This window comes from Actinia tenebrosa, unplaced genomic scaffold (assembly GCF_029948245.1).
Source record: "Actinia tenebrosa isolate PJP-AT-01 unplaced genomic scaffold, QUT_ActTen_1.0 PGA_scaffold8__29_contigs__length_14323225, whole genome shotgun sequence".
Taxonomy (NCBI): Eukaryota; Metazoa; Cnidaria; class Anthozoa; order Actiniaria; family Actiniidae; genus Actinia; species Actinia tenebrosa.
The window spans coordinates 12,258,236-12,279,222 of NW_028292585.1; the positions used below are offsets into that span (position 1 = coordinate 12,258,236).

Below are 20,987 nucleotides of genomic sequence, written 5' to 3' on the forward strand. Positions count from 1 at the left end.
CTGAATAAATTAGATATTTGTATAAATGTATACTACAACGTTTCTGCAATCGAGTGTATATATATATATATATATATATATATATATATATTGATTAATATAAGGATCAATTGATGATAATATCTAAAGAACTACAAATGAAAGAATATGATTTTTCACACAATTTCTAAGTAAAAAAGACTATTTATTTTTGTAACATGTTTTGTATTTCACATTTTTTAAGCTGCCCGTTCTATAAAGAAAATATGTGCTCCAACTCGTAATGAAAAAATCAACTGATTTATCAAATAAAACAAAGATAGTTTACAGTGCGACTACATTAACCAAGGCACGTCTTTGACATTGAATATTACAGGATAAGTAATGTTTAATAAACGAGCAGGAGTGTTTTATCGGGTCTAAAACCACTCGGCTGCGCCTCGTGTTTTATACCCGATAAAACACTCCTGCTCGTTTATTAAACATTACATAGTCCCCTTCACAGTTCCCTGCGCCATCTTGAAAGTTAACCGTTCCTTTGCATCGAAGCGAGACGAACGGTGAGCATGCAATGATAGAGACATGTGAATAATTGTCCAAGGTGTTAAAAAAAGGTCTCTATCATTGCAAGCTCACCGTTCGTCTCGCTTCGATGCAAAGGCACGGTTACCTTTCAAGATGGCGCAGGGAACTGTGAAGGGGACTATTCTGGAATTTACTCTTAACTGTTTCGTGTTCACTTCTGATCATACAGACACGTATAACGCAAAATATATGCTTTTAACGGGGATAATGTGAAAATTAGTGCAGATTCTATTGTTTAAATACGCAATCGTGTTTGGCTAATTTGTATGAAAATTTGACTGGGTGGTCTTAGGCTTACCAAACGCTAATAAAAAGTGTTTGAGTTAGAAAATACTTGCTCAAAGAATCAGTGAGCCTTCTTTAATTTCCGTCTGGGTCAGTCGGGGAAGGAAAGTGTGGTGGGCACTCCGTGCAAGTTTTCATGTAGAAATCTTGTGGCTCGGTGTAGTGACAGTCGTTGGGCTGGCTGCAGCGTGGCGCAGGGCGAGTTGGACATCCCCAGGGTGCAAACTTCTTGGCATCTTGTATGTTCTTGGGTGCTTTCATCCATTGAATAACTTGAGATACCGTTAAGATCCAAACACCATCCTTGCTGCTAGCATAGTGTAAGAACTTCTTCATGGCGTCCATGTGTCCTGTGGCTTGCGAGAACCAGGCGGAGTGAGCGTGCATGCCGAACGGAGCCCTGTTGGTGTCGTAGTGGTAGTCAAAATTCCTTACAAGAATATCGTACCATTGGCTACCATTTGCTGTTGGTGCACAGCCATCCATCATTGAATTACACACCGTTCCGTCAGCATTCATGATATCTATGTTAGGAACAACCCATAGTCCTGGATAGGAATTGACGGGGCACTGTCCTATATTGCAGTCCTGTATAGACTTGTAGTCCAGTGTATATGGGTACATGGGTGGTTTGTAGTACTTGCCAGTCGTCCATGACAGGTCATAAGTGAAGTTGTTTAGGTAAAGCGTTTTGTATAGGTTTTCTGCAACGGCCAGGAAAGGTGCTCGAAATCCTTGGACAGCATCAAGACCAACACCTGCGAACCTAGCAGTAAACAAATCATTAGAACATTAATTGCTTCTTTGGGCTATATATTTAATTTGAATCCGAGTTAGAACAATCTTTTTTTAGTTCAGTGCACATATCTATTTTAATTGAAAAATGAACTAAGCAAAGGAGCTGGAGTAATCTCAGACAAACTAGGGTTGTATTTCAAGGGAAATCAGTAAGATTCGTTGGATGCTGAATTGCCCTATTTCACTATGACGTCACATCAAAACAATCTATTGTTTAAACGCAACGGATCACGGTCGTCGGAGGGGGTCAAATCAACGCAAATTCACCGAAAATTTTTCTAAAACCCGTATCAATCCACGAAGAGAAGTAGAATAGCAAGCAAACGCTCAGAATATTTTTTAGTACATATTAACACATATTATATCTGAAAACCAGGCCATTTTAGATTAAACTGTTTCGCTAGGAGCAAATTTTGTTGAATTTTCTATTGGATTTGGCGATTCTATCCCCCACATAAACAAGCAGTGACGTCATAGTGAAACTTCATATATAGTGGCGTATTTGTGGTGCTAAAAATCAGGAAGGAAGAAATAACAAATGAAGCAGAGAAAAAAGGAAACTAAAAAGAAAAGTGAAAAAGGAAACAGCTTGTTCGTGTCGACCTTTCACATAAGTTTTAAATTTTTAAATTTTCTCTTGGTCATTACATATGACCCCCAACCCAATAAAAAACGCACGTTCTCATAAATGTAAGCATAATTGATCACCTCGGTATTTGCTGGCGGTGCATGTTAGCGCAAGCAATCAGAGATAAAAAAACACGTTCCTCATATAAGGAGTCTATACCCTATAAGCATTTTTTTACTTTTATTTAGACTCCAATTCATAATCAAAACAATTTATAAATTACTTAAAACTATTGTAATTTTAAATATGTATTTGATTATGAATGAATAAACAATTAAAAAAAAAAAAAAAAATTATAATGGACAGCTAAAGGCCGACCTCCAACAGAGCGCGACGAACGTACGACATTCCACAGCTTGTAGCTAACTGACCTTGTATTTATTTCCGGTCTCTTTACTGCACCCACCCTTTTATTTTGTCCTTAATAAATCAGTACTGACCTGTGTAAAATTTCTCTCTCGCCATTGATTTCATTCTTCCACATTTCATAACTTCCATGTATCCAATAATCTGTGGGTTCCTGATGAGTAACTGTGTGGTCTGCTAGTTCATGTCCCTTGGAGTACATCGTCTCGGCGAGAAAATAATTGGTGTAGTTATGACAAATGAAAAAAGTACCCACACCAGGGCAGCCATTAGGATTTTTTAACCCATCAAAAGCTTCAAGATACTGCTTGTAATTCTCGGTATTGATATCATCGTCAAAAGTAATTATAATAATTTGGGGAGTGTCTTTGCGTTGAAGGCCTCCAGGAGGATCAAAGTTATTGCTACAACGACATTTAGGAGGCAGACACTTGGTAGAATCACAAGGTTTGGCTTCTTTAAACTGGAACCTTGCGTTGACTATGCAGAAAACCAAATACAGATGAAAGCCAGTGAGGATAAGAGAACCCATGACAAGCTGTGCTTACTGCTGCCTTTGCTTGACCTGCTTAGGACTGAGGGTTCTGAAAGATTTTCACGAATTTATTTTAAATCTTTTCGTGACGTAACCTCGAAATTCCTCTTCCGGCGATCCTAGAAAATGAACTTGAGAACCCTTTGTTAATGATTTTCTTGACAGCTATATAACAAGGACATTATTTGTTACGTTTCCGAAGTTTCCACGAAGAACTTCCGGTTAAAGTCTCTCACGTGATTTCGAAGAAATATTATCAAAAAGTATTTATAGGGGAGGGGAGGGAGGGAGTTAAAAATTTGTATTGCAATTTTTATTTAGAAATTAAAAGCAAGAAATGAGAACAGTTCTTTTATCAAAGTAAACTTTGAATAGGATTTTTGGGTGCATGAAAAGATAATAATCAATCGAAAGAAAATTTATTGAATCCAGGAGTTTGCGAGTATTTTTTTACCCTCCACTCCCTGGGGATGATATTATTACCGCGTAGACTTCAGCCGCCGTACCTACTAGTGCAGAGAAGACTTTTACGTTTGTCAGAAGACATAACCAAAAATACAAGATGTGCATGTATTGAATTCAATAGAATATCGAAATGTCAAGCAATAAGGATTTAGTTTCCTTCTTGCCGAGCAAAACTGCAAACGTTGTGTAATTCAAAGATCAAAGAATCAAAAGATTGGTGGCTGACATGTAGCCTGTCTGCAAAGTGAGCAAGGATTTTGGTAAGTTGTTTTATAAATTTTCCGTTTATTCCTCTATTAATCTTCTCTCCTACCTGCAACTAAGTAGGAAAGATTTGTCTCTAAGCTTAGACGAGAGTTGAACTAGCTCGCAGCGAGTCTTTAGGTTTTCATGTTTCCTATTTTGACCTCAGTATATTTATATTTATAACCAAAAATATATTGAGTAAAATAACCATTTGAGAATCTAAATCCTTTGATGATCCTAATTCTAAATATTCGAGTTCAATTATCGATATTTCTGGTATTTGAATGGCGCTTTCGCATGGCTTATTAACTTTGAAAGCTAAGATTCTTGACACCCTTGTGGCCTTACATAATAGTAAGTTGTATTTTCAAAGGAAGTGTTTATTCATTGAGTAGCTTGCTGGTCAGTAGAGTATTCTTACTAGGAGTCGAAATCTATTGCTGCTAGGGTTTTTTTATCTGAGCTGATAATCTAGAATTCTTTTCTAACTGACCATCAGTTCACTCGATAGTAAATATGAAAAATGAAAGAAATCATCTACGTTAGAAAATTATGAAAATTTGTGAAATCCCTACACACAGAAAAAGATCTGGAAAAGAATTTTAGGTCTTCAAAATTCTTTTGAACTTAATCACACAAACACGAAATGGATAAGTGTTTATATTTAATTCGAAAATTTCATCACATAAACATGAGAATGCATGTATTGAGCATAATGCATGAATATGATGAATATTATATAATGAACTGGAAGCCAATCAAAAGTCGATGTTTTATTCCAAACATAATCACACAAACGTGAGAATGAACTGGGAAGCCAATCAAGTGTTGATATTCCATTCAAAATTGAAGATGAAAACATGAGAATCCATGAATATGATATTGGCGTATGATGAGAAAATACTGGGAAGCCAAACAAATGTTGATGTTGTATTCCAAAACATAATCAAACAAACATGAGAATGCATGAGTATAATATTGGTGTATGATGAGAAGATACTGGGAAGCCAATCAAGTGTTGATATTGCATACAAAATTTTATCACACAAACATAAGAATGCATAATTATGATTCCAAAATTTTTCCATTCCAAAATTTTATCACAGTCAAGAGCATGAGAATGCATGAATATGATATTGTATTATATTAACTAGTATATAATGAGAAAATACTAGAAGATACTGGGAAGCCAATCAAGTGTTGATATTCCATTCAAAATTTTATCACACAAACATAAGAATGCATGAATATGATTCCAAAATTTTTCCATTCAAAAATTTTAACACACGAGCATGAGAATACATGAGTATGATATTGTATTATATTAACTAGTATATAATGAGAAAATACTAAAAGATACTGAGAAGCCAATCAAGTGTTGATATTCCATTCAAAATTTATCATAAAGACATGAGAATTCATGAATATAATATTGGCGTATGATGAGAAAATACTGGGAAGCCAAACAAATGTTGATGATTTATTCCAAAATTTTATCACACAAACATAAGAATGCATGAATATGATTCCAAAAGTTTTCCATTCCAAAATTTTAACACAGTCACGAGCATGAGAATGCATGAATATGATATTGTATTATATTAACAGTAGTATATAATGAGAAAATACTAGAAGATACTGGGAAGCCAATCAAGTGTTGATATTCCATTCAAAATTTTATCACACAAAATGTAAGAATGCATGAATATGATTCCAAACGTTTTCCATTCCAAAATTTTAACACAGTCATGAGCATGAGCCTTAATTAAGTTACATTGGTTGCCTGTACAATATAGAATTACTTTTAAGTTACTTTTACTTGTATATAAGGGTTTAAATGGTCTTCTGCCATGTTATTTATCTGAGTTATTAAGTTATCAGAAGTACTCTATATCATTACGTTCCATTAGCAAAGAACTTTTATCTATACCTAATAGCAATCTTAAAACGTATGGAGACAATGCTTTTGTTGTTGCTGCACCAAGACTGTGGAACAATTTACCGATAGAAATACGAAAGTCTCCATCTGTGTCTGTTTTTAAAAATTCGCTGAAGACACATTTGTTTAAGTTAGCTTTTAATTTATAATTTTACAATTAGTACAATTTTCATTGTTTTGTTTCACATATTTTTACATCTCATTTTTTATTTAGCTTAGTTAATTATATATTATTTTTATTAGTGAGCGCTTTGAGCAATTAGTGGATTTAGCGCTATATAAATAAACATTATCATCATTATTATGAGAATGCATGAGTATGATATTATATTATATTGGTATATAACGAGTAAATACTAGGCAGCCAATCAAGTGCTGATATTAATGTGAGCATATACAAAATTAATATGACTAATAAGTGTATGCTGAAATTAGCTGAAAAGCTAACATTAAGGTGTTAATATTTTTTAAAGAAATTAATCACAAAAAATGAGTGTGCATGAATACATTTTATATCAGGGTCTATATACAGAAAATAAACAGAAAACTAATTAAAGGGTAACTAGTATTTTGTCATGAAAATGTAAATATTATATAAACTGTACTGAAAGCTTTTATTTTTCTAAATAACATGAAGATAGGACATCAAAATATATAGCACGTATTAATGAATAAATAAATCATTTGGAAAACTATTTTAAGCTTAAAAATTGTTAAAAATTGTTATAAATATAATACTGTCTAGCATACGTATGCAAGAAATGAAAATAAAGTGCAAGCCTTTCTGTAGTTCACGTTCTTGCATAACAAAACAAAAAGCCACTAAAATGCAATAATTGAAATATGACATAATGGAAGCCAGTCAAGTGCTTTATTGACCTGAGCTTTATGGAATTCAAACAAAAAAATAGAATATGAATATTAGATATAGAAATATATGAATAATATTATTTTACACCTATGCTAAACAAAATAAGATTCATTATGTTAGGAAAATATTGTACTAACTTATAAAATAATGAAGCTGCTTACATGCATGTAACATCAGAAAGGGTTTTTAAAACACACTTCATAAAAATAAATAAGAATCAAAGATTGCATGAAGAAGCAGTAGAAGCCATTTAGAGAAGTGTTTATTTATGATATTCAAAGATTTTTTAAATTTCAATTTGGTCCTTTAATTTTTTTCAGGTGCAATGATTATGGAAATTGATTTACTAAAAAAATTACGAGGTCGATATGAACAATTATTTCTTCCACTTCTATCATATTTTCTTTATCATAGTCAGACATTATGAGATTGGCTTTTAGTAAGATTGACACTGAAGAGGTTTTCTTTATTTAAAAGTCTATTTGAAAAAGGCTTATTTGAGATAATCATTTTTGAGAATGCTTGAAAACCAAATGACTTGAAGTGGACTAGTATTTTATTCATTTTGATTATTTCTGGTTTTTTTCCCTCCAGAATCATGAGTGTAACAAAGAACTCAAACACTGGGTATTTACACAACCTTTGTAGCCGAGGTGCAGTAAAGGAAATTACTAAGTACCTAAAAGAATCCTTGAGCAGTGCAAACCAATTAGAAGAACGAGTTGGTTTCCTTGGTTACACGCCTCTGCATGAAGCAACGCATGGAGGACATGTATCTGTGGTTCGATTGCTACTGTTGTATGGAGCAAATCCTAACACTACAGCTAATGGCTTCTACACTTGCCTGCACATGGCTGCATCCATGGATAATGTGGAGTGTGTCGAGGAATTGATCAAACATGGGGCTAATATTGAAAGTCAGGATGAGTTTCGGAAAACTCCTTACGAGACTGCCGTCATCCATAGATGTAGACATACTGCACAACTCCTTAAAAGTGCAGGTAATTTAAGATCTTTAGCAATTATTGCAGTCTATTAATTTTCTTAGTAAAAACTATTTTTGGGCTTATCAATTTTATCGTTTTATTAATAATGTAATGATAATAAATTAGTAATGTCCTTTTCAAACTATAAGCATGCAACTTAGCACCGGACATTGGACATTTTTACGGTAAATTAGTGGTTTTGACTAGAGTGAACGTTCAATCTAGCTGGAGATGCAGACCGATTCTTCTGTTAGGACGTGGAATATAAAAAATTATGTTCACTCTAGATTTAAAAAAGATATGTTCACTCGAGATTATAAACTTTCAAGCATATTATGCCAGGGTCAGAAATAAGAGTGAAAAGTGAATCTAATCAGTGGTGGGACAGTAACAGTGTGACACATAGCAGCTTTTATTTTGTTTCAGCGATTTTCACCTGACAGAATATTGCAGTGGGTACATTGTATTTTTCTAGGTTTGTAGTATTTGAAAGAACCTTTCGTCCAACCAGACTCACTAAAGGCTGCATGTCAGGTCAATCTGCCTGATCTGACATATGACAGCCTTATAGAAAAAAATATTTGCAGCTTTGGGCTATTATTTTCCCCATCTCAAGATAGCACATTCATGTGTCATAACCTTGAAGATTATTCCATTCTCCAAATTTGGAGCTTGTAAATGACAGGTTAAATTTTGGGATAAAGGTAGAGATTATGCTGTCAAATGTAAAAGGAAAGAGGCTTTTAGTAAAAGGATTAAAGTGAGGAAAACATTTTGCTCTTGCCTTCGTTAGGGATTATAATGTAGCTTAATTAGGGGATTATATTTTCTAAATCCATTTTTCTTGTCATATGAAGGGCATGGAAGTACAACAGCTCAATGTAATTCTGTCAAATAGTAATGTATATTAACAGTAATGATAAAAAGGTAAATTATACACCGTGAAAAGACCGTCGACGAAGGACTAGCATCCGAAACGTTTTTTCGTCTTTTCACAGTGCATAATTTACCTTTTTATCATTACTGTTTCATTAGAAACACCAACGCAGCTCACACTAGTTTTTAGCTAGTTATCACTTGTAATAAGTGACTTATTATAACATTGAATAAACATGACTTATGATCTTCTTAAATGCTCAACAGAAATCAAAAAGATGGCCAAAGATAATGACCCAAGGTTAAAAGAAACAGTAAGAAACCTCAAACCAGAGGACATCTCTCCAACATGTCTACAAGAAGCCCTTGAAATCGCTTGTCAAAGAGGTCATGTTAATGCAATCAATTATATTATCTTGGCTGATGACAAAGAGACTCTTAAACTCAACGACTGCATCCAGATTACATTAAGATTCAACTATGTACAGGTATTTTAAAGCAGTTCTTAACTTATTCAGATTTCTCCAAATATTTTCTCCAAGTTCCTTCAAAGATTTCTCAAGTTTTCTCCAAACAACCTCTGGACTGATCTGAGTTGGGATACAGCTAACTCACATCTCAAATTGGGATTTAGAATGTTTGAGGGAAGAAAAATTGGGGAACATGCATGGAGAAAAAACCCTCAAATCCATAGGGGAGATACAACAAACTCTACTAAAATGTGATTTTCAAAGTACAGGAATCGAACCCTAGGCCCTAGAAAAGTGAGCTAAGCACATTTACTATGAAAGCTGTAGCAAATTTTTGATTCCCTAATAGACCCGTTTTGAATTCCAAATTACTGCTGTGTTTCTTGATTACAGACTCATTTGCAAATGAGTCTGTAATCAAGGAACACAGCGGTAATTTGGAATTCGAAACTGGTCTATTGTATACATACATGCATACATATTTATGTTATTTATTTTTTTATTGTAGGCATTGTCTGTGTTGCTAGTTTGTTTTGCAGCACAAAAAGGCTATATTGAGATGCTAGGGTATCTGTTAGATATTCCACAAACACAACAACGAAAAGATGCTTCACTTTTACAGCTTCCCCATTCAAAGATGTGTCATCCCCACATTAATTACATCAGGTAAGTATTGCAGCATTTGAATGGCTTCCATCCTTATTTACCCCAAGTTACTGCACTTACACTGTAGTACAGCTTCCCCATTTAAAGATGTGTCATCCCCACGTTAATTACATCAGGTAAGTATTGCATTTGAATGGCTTCCATCCTTATTTACCCCAAGATACTGCACCTGTACAGCTTCCCCATTCTAGTCATCCACACACTAATGACATCGGGTAAGTATTGCATTTGAATGGCTTCCATCCTGATTCACCACAAGATACTGCACTTACACTGTAATACAGCTTCCCCATTTAAAGATGTGTCATTCCCACATTAATTCCATTAGGCAAGTATTGCATTTGAATGGCTTCCATCCTTATTTACCCAAAGTTACTGCACTTAGTACAGCTTCCCCATTCCAGTCATCCCCACATTAATGACATCAGGTAAGTATTGCATTTGAATGGCTTCCATCCTGATTCACCCCACGTTATTGCACCTGTACAGCTTCCACATTCTAGTCATCCGCACACTAATGACATCAGGTAAGTATTGCATTTGAATGGCTTCCATCCTGATTCACCCCACGTTATTGCACTTATAAAGCTTCCCAATTCAAAGACTTGCTGAGTAAATAACTCACTTTCAATTATTGATATAGCAAATATCAGAATCTTCAAAACAGATGATATTATTGTTTTTTTTTCATAGGAGCTACCTAAAGGACAAAGAAATATTCAATGTTGCTGTCCCCATAAAGATAGCAACTCACAAAAAGCACAAAAATGCCACAAGGATTCTTCTTCTCTGCACCAACTGCGACAAGAACACCAAACAAATAGATTGGAGAAAACTGGGTTTACACGAGATTGATCCTTCATGGTTCAAAGACATTAGATGGGCAGAAAAGCTTTTCTTACTCCACAATATGCTTTCAACCATACCCAGTAATATCATAGACTTACACAGGCTTTGTAGGCTTGATCTTCAAAACAACCAGCTGCATCGAATACCAAGCGGCCTGCTAAAAATGAATTGTTTAAGAACTTTGAACTTGTCGAAAAACAAGTTGACAGAGCTTCCAAAAAAGTGCCATTGGTCACCGTCTCTGAACACTCTCGATCTAAGTGATAATTTTTTGGACTCTTTGCCAGAGAATATGGGCAGAGCAAAACTCAGAACTCTGTCTATTGCAAGAAATAACTTTTATGATGTTCCTGCCTGTGTTTGCAAGATTTTAACCCTTGGAAAGTTAGACTTGTCTGGGAATAGGAATCTAAGAGAACTGCCCAAAGAAATGGGTCGATTGACTGATATTTATTCTCTGAAACTGGAAAACCTTGATCAGGTGAGCTGAATGGAACTAGTGTGTCAAGTCGTTTTCAGGGGTGGATCAAGGGGGGTGTCCTGTGCTGCACCCCCCACAACGCCGCTATTACTCACGCTTTTTTGATGCAAAAGAAAAATTTACGATGCATATTATCTCTATATACATTTCTTCATTTGGTACACCCCTAAAAGATTACTGGATCTGCTCCTGTACTTGGTGACCAACTTTGTTATTTATCAAAAGCTTGTTGTCATTGGAAATAAAACGCAGTGAAGTGATAAGTTTGGTTAACGTTTGAAATCTTGTCATATAGATCTCTTTACCTTAGGCGTAATTTCCCCATTTCACCACGTGTCATATCCTTGAGATTAAGATTCGTTGTTTGAGTTGTAGCCGTATTCATTTGTCTTCTCATGCACGACCGTTAAACCTGAAGAGATCTATTGGGTGACGAATGCATGGGAAATGAGAAGCACCGGCTTAACACTCCCATATTAATATAAATTTAGGCGGAGCTCCCATTGTTTTAGCCACAGGGAGCCCAATTAAGATAAAAATGACGTGAAAAAAAGTAACATTCCCATTTTGTAACCTCTTTTGAAGGTAACTGATCCCCCAGACGAGATCAAGAAGAACGGTACCAAGACAATCATGTATTTACGTGCCAAACTACGTTCATCTAAAGGATATTATTCTATGAAGTTGATGTTGGTTGGTCGGGCTGCCCAGGGGAAAACCACCCTAATGCATCGTTTGATGCTTGACTACAATTACAACCTTAACAGCTGTACTAACGGTAAGATATGTTGGGATCAAATTTGGCAATATGCAAGGATGATAGAGCATTCGCCTCTTAACTCTAGGGCTTCAGGCTCGAATTGTGGACAAATTGTGCATCAAATGTGAGCACTATTTTGTTAGGTCTCCTCCTTGATTCGAGGGTTTTTCTCCAAGTTCTCTAGTTTTCCTCCCTCTGCACTGAAAACCTAACACGCTAAATTCCAAGTTTGATCAGCCTGATCTTTCTGATTTAGATCAGCCTAGTGGTTATGTTGTTGTTTACCCTAGAGGATATCGATAAAATGTGCAGATGTTGTTGACTTGAAGGAAAAAAGGATCTTGGCTGCGTGTTATCATGAGCGGGATTGCTCTTTGTTTAACCATAATTGAGGCACGATGACGATCATCAACCACCAGCATTGTCATTGTCATCAATATAATATTAGAGAAACAGCATCAGCATCTTGATTATCATGATCAGCCTCATCTGCCCTAGCATCACTGTCATCGTTATTATCATAGCTCATCATCACCACCACCATCATCATCCAATCAAGATCATTATCGCCATGATCAAAATCATCATCATCATCATCATCACCATCTCAATCGCCACCAAGAGAACATGAGTTCATGAGAATCTAATTTCAATTCCAAGTCATAAACTAGCTAGTAAATTAGTACTATTTATTTTCTAGGAATTTCAATGGAAGAATTTCGTCTGAGGAAGGATCTGTTCCACAAAGAGTACATCTTTAAAGTCTGGGATTTTGGTGGCCAGGAAGACTATTATGCGACTCATCAGTGCTTCTTGTCTACTCTCTCACTTTATATCCTTGTGTGGAATCTAGAAGAAGGCGAAGAAGGTATAGCCAAGCTGGAAGGCTGGCTGGACACCATATCCGCTCGGGCTCCTCGTTGTTCATCGTTTATTATCGTGGGGACGCATTTGGATAAGATTCGAAAAGACAGAGTGAAGTATGACGAGGGCTATGTCCGTAGGATGCACGCGTTGGTGGAACAACTGCAGAATCAGCCCAAGTACGCGAATATTGATTTCAAGGCCATAAAGGAGGTTAGCTGTGCAGTGGATTCAAGAGAAGGTATCAATGTTGCATGATAATATTTTCTTTATTTTTATAATTCAAAACAAAAAACAAAAACAAAAAAAACAAAAAAAACACGAGGACGACGATACCAACAGCACCATTACCACCACCGCTACTTTATAAAAACAACGATTAACCACAACAGCAATCTTTATTTTTATTATTCCAAAAACCAACTACGACGACGATACCTACAGTACCATTACCACCACCGCTACTTTATAAAAACAACGATTAACCACAACAACAATCTTTATTTTTATTATTCCTAAAAACAACTAAGACGACGACGACAATACCAACAGTACCATTACCACCACCGCTACTTTATAAAAATAACGATTAACCACAACAACAATCTTTATTCTTATTATTCCTAAAAACAACTACGACGACGATACCAACAGCACCATTACCACCACCGCTACTTTATAAAAACAACAATTATTCACCCCAACAACAGCAGCAGCAAAACCACCAGCACTGATGCGAGCTTCATTTACCCCAGGAGTAGAATCGGCAATGTTGTCATTGTCATCATCGTGTTATTGGAAACCTCAGATAATCACTCGAATTTGCATTAACGTCGTATATCCTTTCAAATTTGTCAGTCAAGATGGTTACAATTCACAAAATCCTACCCCCCCCCCCCCCACCCCCAATGCCTTGAAAAATGACTAGCCCTTATCTTTTGCTTATTACTATTGCCTGTTACAGGTATCGATGACTTAAGGATCACTGTTTATGATGCAGCTTGTTCAATGCTGAAAACCGATGGCCCCCAAACGGTAAGTCGGGATCAATATCATTGTACATTGTACCTTGCGTAGCTTAGGCGATCGAAGAGCGGACGATGGATGGGTTAACGTGGGAGTAATGCTTGGAAGATAGAGGGTCGTGTGGATGGATGAAGTCAGGTAGGCAAAAGGATGGATGAGGCCCGATCCATACGTCGCGCTTTCATGTGCCGAGCCTAATATCCTATTTTGGTCGACACAATTACAATAGGATCGACGTTGATTCATACGTCGCACCTAATGTGTTGAGCCAAATAATACTCTGAGCATGAGTAAGCGGTAAAATCAGTCAGCGGAATTACGGTAAATTGAAACAATTCAAATGAAAACAAACATGGCGGACGATCAACTCCGTGCTATTCGACATGCAAGGGCAAGAAGGCAAAATATTACGGCAGTCTATGCTGTTACTTGTTAGCAGAAGAAGACATATAGTCAGTTTCGCTGTAATGCTGTTGCTTCTTTCCTTACAAAATGGTGTTTACACTTCGGGGACCGCTGCGAGATCGTGTCGCCGCCTCTCAAGAAATGCCGGGTGGTGCACATATCCGCCGCCATCTTGGATCTCCCAAGACCGTATCGCGCATACTCATTACCAAATACCGCTGCTTTTTAGGTCCGAGCTCACCTAATTTTAATGTACGCATTTGGTTCGGCACAACAGGAGCTCGACGTTTGAATCAGTGTCGAACTTTTGCCGTGCGGCTCGACTGGCGCGGTCGAGCTCAGTAACGTGTCGAACCTAATCCAGTCGTGCCGAACTTAATTGATTCATACGTCGAGCCTTTCATGTGCCAAATAGATACTATTAGGTTCGGCACATGAAAGCGCGACGTATGGATCGGGCCTAAATTGGTGAATAAATAGGTTGATAGATTGATGAGTGACTGGGTTGTCGGTGCATGGACGGACGGGCGTGCAGACCATGTCTTAACAGTTGAAAATATTTACAAACTACAGGTCTTAAAACTTACCTTTTATTGGCACAATCAAAAACTCCCAACTATTTTCAAACATTCTTTTCAGTATGCAAAAAATATACACAAATACAATACACGTTACGCTTCAAAAGATAATTTCCATAAGCCTTTTTTTCGTACTAACACCGGCAGACAAACTTTTCTTTCAATAGCAACGATTTTTTTGCAGGATCTACCCCCTGAATTCAAACAAATGTCTACAGACTGTTTCAAAAAAAGGGTCAAACAATATCTTTTAACCAAACAAAATTCATTCTGTGGAAAAAACTAAATCATTTCACTTTCAATATTCGTCTTCCTCTTTATTTCTCGTTCTTGTTATGTCTTGTCGCTTTGCCGTTCACATTTGTGACCGCTTTTCTGCTGCTATTTGTGTGTGTGTGTGTGTTACTGTCTGAAGCTACTGAATAAGATTGTAACTTAATTGCCTAGGGTCTAACTTTGAAAACCTTACGGTTCCTTTAGCCTTTAGTCATTTCCTTGAATGTAAAGCATTTTTTCCCCTTAAGATATAATGCAAAATAAAACTAAATCAGAAAGAAAAAATGCACTAATATATATATATATATATACATGTAAATATTTTAAAATATGGAAATGGCAATAAAGATTATTATGATGTGTGGCCGAACAGACAAACGGAAAGATGAATTTCACGGAAGAAAACGTATTGATAGATGACTGGCTCTACCGGTTAGTCATGGAGTTTTGCCTGTTTTATTAAAAATAATCACGATGGCTTTTTCTATTGTGTTCAGGTATCTGTGATGGGAGAGCTGATACCTCACAGTTACTTTCTGGTGGAAGAGCTTGTCCAAAACAAGAGAGACGAACTCAAGACAATGAACAGGTTACCCATCATTCATCGAGAAGCCTTCGAGGCTCTTGTCACAGACACAGTTAGAAGAGACTCCGATGACGTAGAGGATCCTAACGATATCAAAGATGTAACTAACTTCTTAAACGAGAGAGGTAGGAAAAATGCTTTGAGTCCATGCTCATTGATTATAAAAGGAATACTGATGTTGTTTTATCTGACAGGTATTATTATGCATTATAATGACCCTAACCAAGACCTTCAAGACTATTTCTTCCTCGATCCTTCCTGGCTGTGTGATCTTATGGCTCGTGTTGTCACCCTCAAACAGGCCAATCCCCACATTGAGAACGGTATACTCCACCGCGACAAATTTCAGTTCATCTTCAAAGACGAAAGATTCCCTTACGATAACTACCCGCAATTCGTGCGCCTGTTAAACCGCTTCCAGATCGCATGCTCACTGGATGAAAACCGGCTTCTTGTGCCATCAAAACTCCCTGAAGAAAAACCCGAGAAGATAGTCGACATCTCTCTGCTATTTGTCACTATAAAGCGTAAACATTCTCTTCCGTTCATTCCTTATGGATTTTGGGACAGATTTATAGCACGATTTTTGTATTACACAGAAGATATGCTAGCGTCTGGACTTGGCAGGCTTGGCAGTCCATTAGGGCTGGAGAACCACAGTCGTTTTATCGTAGATAAAAGTTGCTGCAAGTGTCCTCTTCACACAAAGAATGGTGATTTGTTGGCTACTCCGGTCTCCCAGGAAGGTGTTTCTATCAGCGACGATGACGAAGAAATGGTCGACGAGATGGACAACGATGCGGATGAGTTTGCTTTGCGTGGTGTCTACATCAATGGAGACAGCGAGCAGCAGCACAATGGAGTCTGGATTAATGGGCAGTGGTTTGGGAATGCTGCTTCGGGCAGCAGAAGTGATTCTGATGTTGACTACAGCACCGATGAAGATGAGTGTTCTAGCTACGGTTACGGCTCACAGAGTGATCACTATACTCCGAGAATCATCCGGTGTAAGGATTCAGCTTCTGGACGGAACGTGATAAAAGGAAGTGCACATCACAAGAAAAGCAAACGATCAGACAAGAACTCACAAGATCCTCTTTCTCAAAGCTTCAACGAGGCTGCTCTCAAAAGCGGTAGCCGCATTGTATCCCCTCCTCCTTCGAAATCAAATTCTCTTCCATCGTCCTTCCCTGGTGATTTCTTCGAAAACAAAAGTGATAGTGAACAAGGGGTTCAATCAAGTCCTTCCTTTGGGGAGAGGTCTCTGAGTAGCACGAATGGCGGGATTGGTTCATTTGAGGAGGGGAACCAAGCAAGTGAGACATCAGAAGATCCAGGCCAGTCACGTGATGTTCCTACTCAAACCTCATCGTCGTCTGGTTCGAGTCTTTCAAGTCAATCATCAAACGGAAAACCCCAGTCAAATCTTTCGTATGATGAAACTTCTTTGCCTGACACTGATGGCCCGACTGGATCCTTTGAAAACAGCGATTCCTTGCATGGCAGTATTTCTTCAGATGCTTTCAAACAAGAAGATCAGTCAAGCATCTCAAATGATGTCAATTATCATGTTGCTGCAAATGGAGATCTTTCCGACCACATCCATCCTTCGACAGGTGTCCATCAAGACATTGAAGCAGTTAACAATGATCATGATACGTCTAAAAAGTTTAAAGAAAGCTCCTTGCCTATCAAAACCCAACCATTTCGTCAAGAGGAGAATCACCAGAAACGTTCTTCCAACGTTTCAAACGTTGATATCACATCATCAAATCCACTCTTGCCGAGCATTGAACGATATCTGAATATTGAAAACACTGCAAAAAGTGGTGAAACTCCACGATCGCATCCAGAAAATCATCAATTTGAATATGACGCAGAAGTCAGCGATAACATCGTGACGACACCTTCAAATGATGTCGAGGGTCGAGTAGATCTGGTTGAGAAAACTGAATCTTCTGAAATGCCAGAATCTTCGTTCGATGAGAAAGAAGACGCTTTGAAATCGTCTCAACCAATCAACCCCAAGAAAGACGAGCTACTTGTTAAGCAAGGTCATGAGATAAAGAGACAATCGAGGGGTTCCCATATTTTTCAAGACCTTGTTCACAGCGATGACTGTCCATTACACAGTGACTTTCCTTTTGACCAGATACCGGACGTTCCTACTGATCTGAGTACACTTATAGACAATAAATTCCTTCATTGCTGGCGCACGGGGATATGTCTACATCACCCAAAACTCTTCTTTTCCATATCAACCAAGCCTGATCCAAATGAAAAAGGTCGAGCATTAATTGAAACAGAAGTCAGTCCAAGCCGTGTGGGCAGAAGAGTCCTTAACTACATCGTAGACCACATAGATACCCTGACTCGGGAATGGTATCCGGATCTTTCTGTAAGTGATGGCGTTGGACCTAAAGTGAGACAGTTTATTCCATGTGTAATCTGTGAAAGACTAGGCTTTAAGCCCTATGACTTCTCTTTCGTCGAGTGCCAAAGACAGAGCTCAAAGTCAGACACCATCCCATGTCCAAATCACAGCAGATGGGACCTCAACCTCCATCTTGTGTGCCCAGATATAATGCTACAAGATGTCGATCCTGACTTATTGCTGTCTGAAGGAGAAATAATGTATAATGAAAGTGAGTCCAATCTCTTGGGTAAAGGTGGGTTTGGAAAAGTGGTTCGAGGAAAATGCCGCAACCAGTTGGTCGCCATTAAATTCTTCATTCAAAACGACGAGACAGATCCCTTGAAGCATTACTTTGAGGCAAGAAAGGAGTTGAATGTTCTCCGCCGAGTCAGACAGCATCCATATCTCATCAGTATCGTCGGTGTTTGTCTCAGACCTTTATGCTTGGTTCTGGAACTTGCTGAGAAAGGTAGTCTACAAGAGTCTCTGTTCAGCTCGTTGGTCATACATAGGATTGTCTTGTACCGAGTTGCTTATCAGGTCGCAGATGCCATCTCGTACTTACACTCACTGGGTGTCATCTACCGAGATTTGAAGCCCGAAAACGTTCTCGTTTGGTCTTTAGATGAAAGGGATGATCTTCATGTTAAGTTGATCGACTTTGGAACTGCTAATTTTGCAACGTCCACTGGTCTGATTTCTTGCAAAGGCTCACTTGGTACAAAAGCACCAGAAATGCTTGACCTAAGAAAGGAAGGATACACTATGCAAGTAGATGTGTATTCCTATGCAATTCTGTTGTATCAGATGGTACTCCGAAAACAACCTTTCCTCGAGATTGACTCGGAGGCTTCTGTGAATGCAGCGGTCACGAGAGGAGAGAGACCAAAATGGAAAGACTCGAAATTAACAAGATATGGATTTCCAAGCCTGACGGAGCTTATGCTTCAGTGTTGGGTGAGCAAACCAACAAGGAGACCAAGAGCTGAACAAATTGCTCAGCAAGTACGTATGCCTCCCTTCCAAGCGCTTCTTGGTAAACAACCTATTCCTTCTCCACAGTCTGTGCGTCATGCGTGTGTTGTACCCGACACCAAGGAGTTATGGCTTGGGTGTTATGACCATAAATTGAACAAGATCCTCATATTCGACTGTAATAACTTGGATTTGAAGCATACTTTCTCTGTAAGCAGTTATCAAGACCATGCTTTGCACCAAGTCCAGGCTTTGCACCACGTCGGTGATCTGATGCTAATTGCTTTCAGAGGTTTAGACGTGAACGTCCTTAATGCTTATTCCACATCTCCTCGCTACAAGCTTGTCTGGAGCATTCTGTTGAATGAGCAGGCCACTTGTATTGCCTCTGACGACTCATATGTTTACGTAGGGATGAACGAGGGCTATGTTCGGTGCATTTGCAAGAAAGACTTCAAAAAGCCCGAGAGGAAACGAAACGACCGCATGATCAAAGTTGAACGGCATTGCGTTCTCTCCATGATTGCCACTATCGAGAAGCTCTGGATTTCATCCAGCAAATACATATTTACCTACTTCACGAAGACTGCCGAGATGGAAGCGTTTGACATGGAATCAATGTGGTATGGGGGTCCCTTGGGGATGGAGATGAAACCTCAAACTCAAGTCTCCCATCTGACTTCATCCTTTGATAAACAAAGTGTATGGAGCACTTGTAGATCTGTGTTGACAAAATGGTGTGTGGAAAAGAGACGGACTCTTACCACGATGGACTGCGCTCCTGTGATCCAGGCTATCAGCAATAGTTCTGTGCTACAGGAGAGTGATACTTGTATTGTGTGCATTCTTCCTGTGATGGACACAATCTGGCTGGGGACAGCTGGAGGATACATTTTAATCTTCAGCTCGGAGGATCTAAAGCTTTTAACGTGGTTTCATCCCTTTGGAGAGGTTCGTACGCTTTCTTACTGTATTGGTCCAGGTCCTTGTGGAACAGAACAATGCTTTGTAATCAGTACTGGAAAAAGCGTTCGGGCTGAGGGGTTCGGAACAAGCAACCCTGTGGTCTGCCCACTTACCCTTGAAAGACTCAGAGAAGTCCCGGACGAGTTATCCTTCATGGCCACAAAAGAGGAGTCTACTAGAAGCAGGCGACGAAGCACGGGATCAAGATCTACATTCTATCATCCAATAGGAAATGAAACGGAATTAATGTCTAAATGTTCTATGCTGGTCTGGGAGGCTTTTCCGGCCAACGTGTTTGAAAGAATGGAAGCGAAAAGTGGAAGATGCCCACTAGTAATTCAACAGGAATGTCAATCCGGTGACTAAATAAATAATATACAAATAGAGTACAATTATTGTTACTAAACCTTGCATCAGACGTTTTTAAAAGTATACATGTGTGACGCAAAAAATAGTATAAAAAGATGAAGGTTGGTCACATAGTTTTATAAATGTGCAATGATTTTATGGTCACTGAGATTCCTAATAGACAAAATGCTTTGCCATAGAAAAGTGAGCAAGAGACTAAAATATGTAACGCCTTACCATCGACGAATGTTTTACGTGCCGAAACTGAAGACGTGTTTTTACATCGAACATTTAGGATTACATTTGATAGGATGAAAATAGTATGAAATTATATGATACGTTGTAGATCAGCCACGATCAGTTTTATGAATGTACAATGATTTTATGCTCTCGGATATCACAGATTCCTAATGAACAAAACGCTTTGTAGAGAACTGTGAGTGGTAGATTTATAAAATGCCATACGACGCAAGTTGCGCGCACCAAAATAGAATCATATATGAATGTATAGAGTAAATAAAACATTTAAGATTGAAATCCAAGTTGTTAATTATTCAGCTAGTCTTCTGATGTGAGAGCCAGCCTTGAAGACGAAGCAAAGCCGGGCATTGAAAAGACATGCTTGCCTCTTCTCATACTCATTAATTATTCATCAGGACAGGAGCCAATTCCAATGTTGTATTTGGACCACGTGATGCTACTGGAAACTAAGAAAAGATTCTGTAGTAACTGGAACAAAATTAATTTAGTCCTAGGACTGAA

At 38.0% G+C, this 20,987-nt stretch overlaps 2 protein-coding genes across 2 annotated transcripts; one reads left to right on the plus strand and one right to left on the minus strand.

Moving 5' to 3' along the window:
* Window positions 1–163: 163 nt before the first annotated feature.
* On the minus strand, window positions 164–3,384 carry LOC116305836 (chitin deacetylase 8-like). The gene is made up of 2 exons (XM_089040835.1): window positions 2,716–3,384; window positions 164–1,615 (listed from the first exon to the last, which is right to left on the minus strand). Exons 1-2 carry the CDS (start codon window positions 3,171–3,173, stop codon window positions 925–927), a joined length of 1,149 nt encoding a protein of 382 aa, XP_088896961.1. The 5' UTR covers window positions 3,174–3,384; the 3' UTR covers window positions 164–924.
* A 225-nt stretch (window positions 3,385–3,609) lies between these two features.
* Window positions 3,610–20,762, plus strand: LOC116305837 (uncharacterized). Its single transcript, XM_031715809.2, has 10 exons — window positions 3,610–3,901; window positions 7,292–7,698; window positions 8,827–9,047; window positions 9,538–9,695; window positions 10,389–11,025; window positions 11,611–11,803; window positions 12,486–12,890; window positions 13,614–13,684; window positions 15,432–15,645; window positions 15,715–20,762. Exons 2-10 carry the CDS (start codon window positions 7,296–7,298, stop codon window positions 20,241–20,243), a joined length of 6,831 nt encoding a protein of 2,276 aa, XP_031571669.2. The 5' UTR covers window positions 3,610–3,901; window positions 7,292–7,295; the 3' UTR covers window positions 20,244–20,762.
* Window positions 20,763–20,987: the final 225 nt, after the last annotated feature.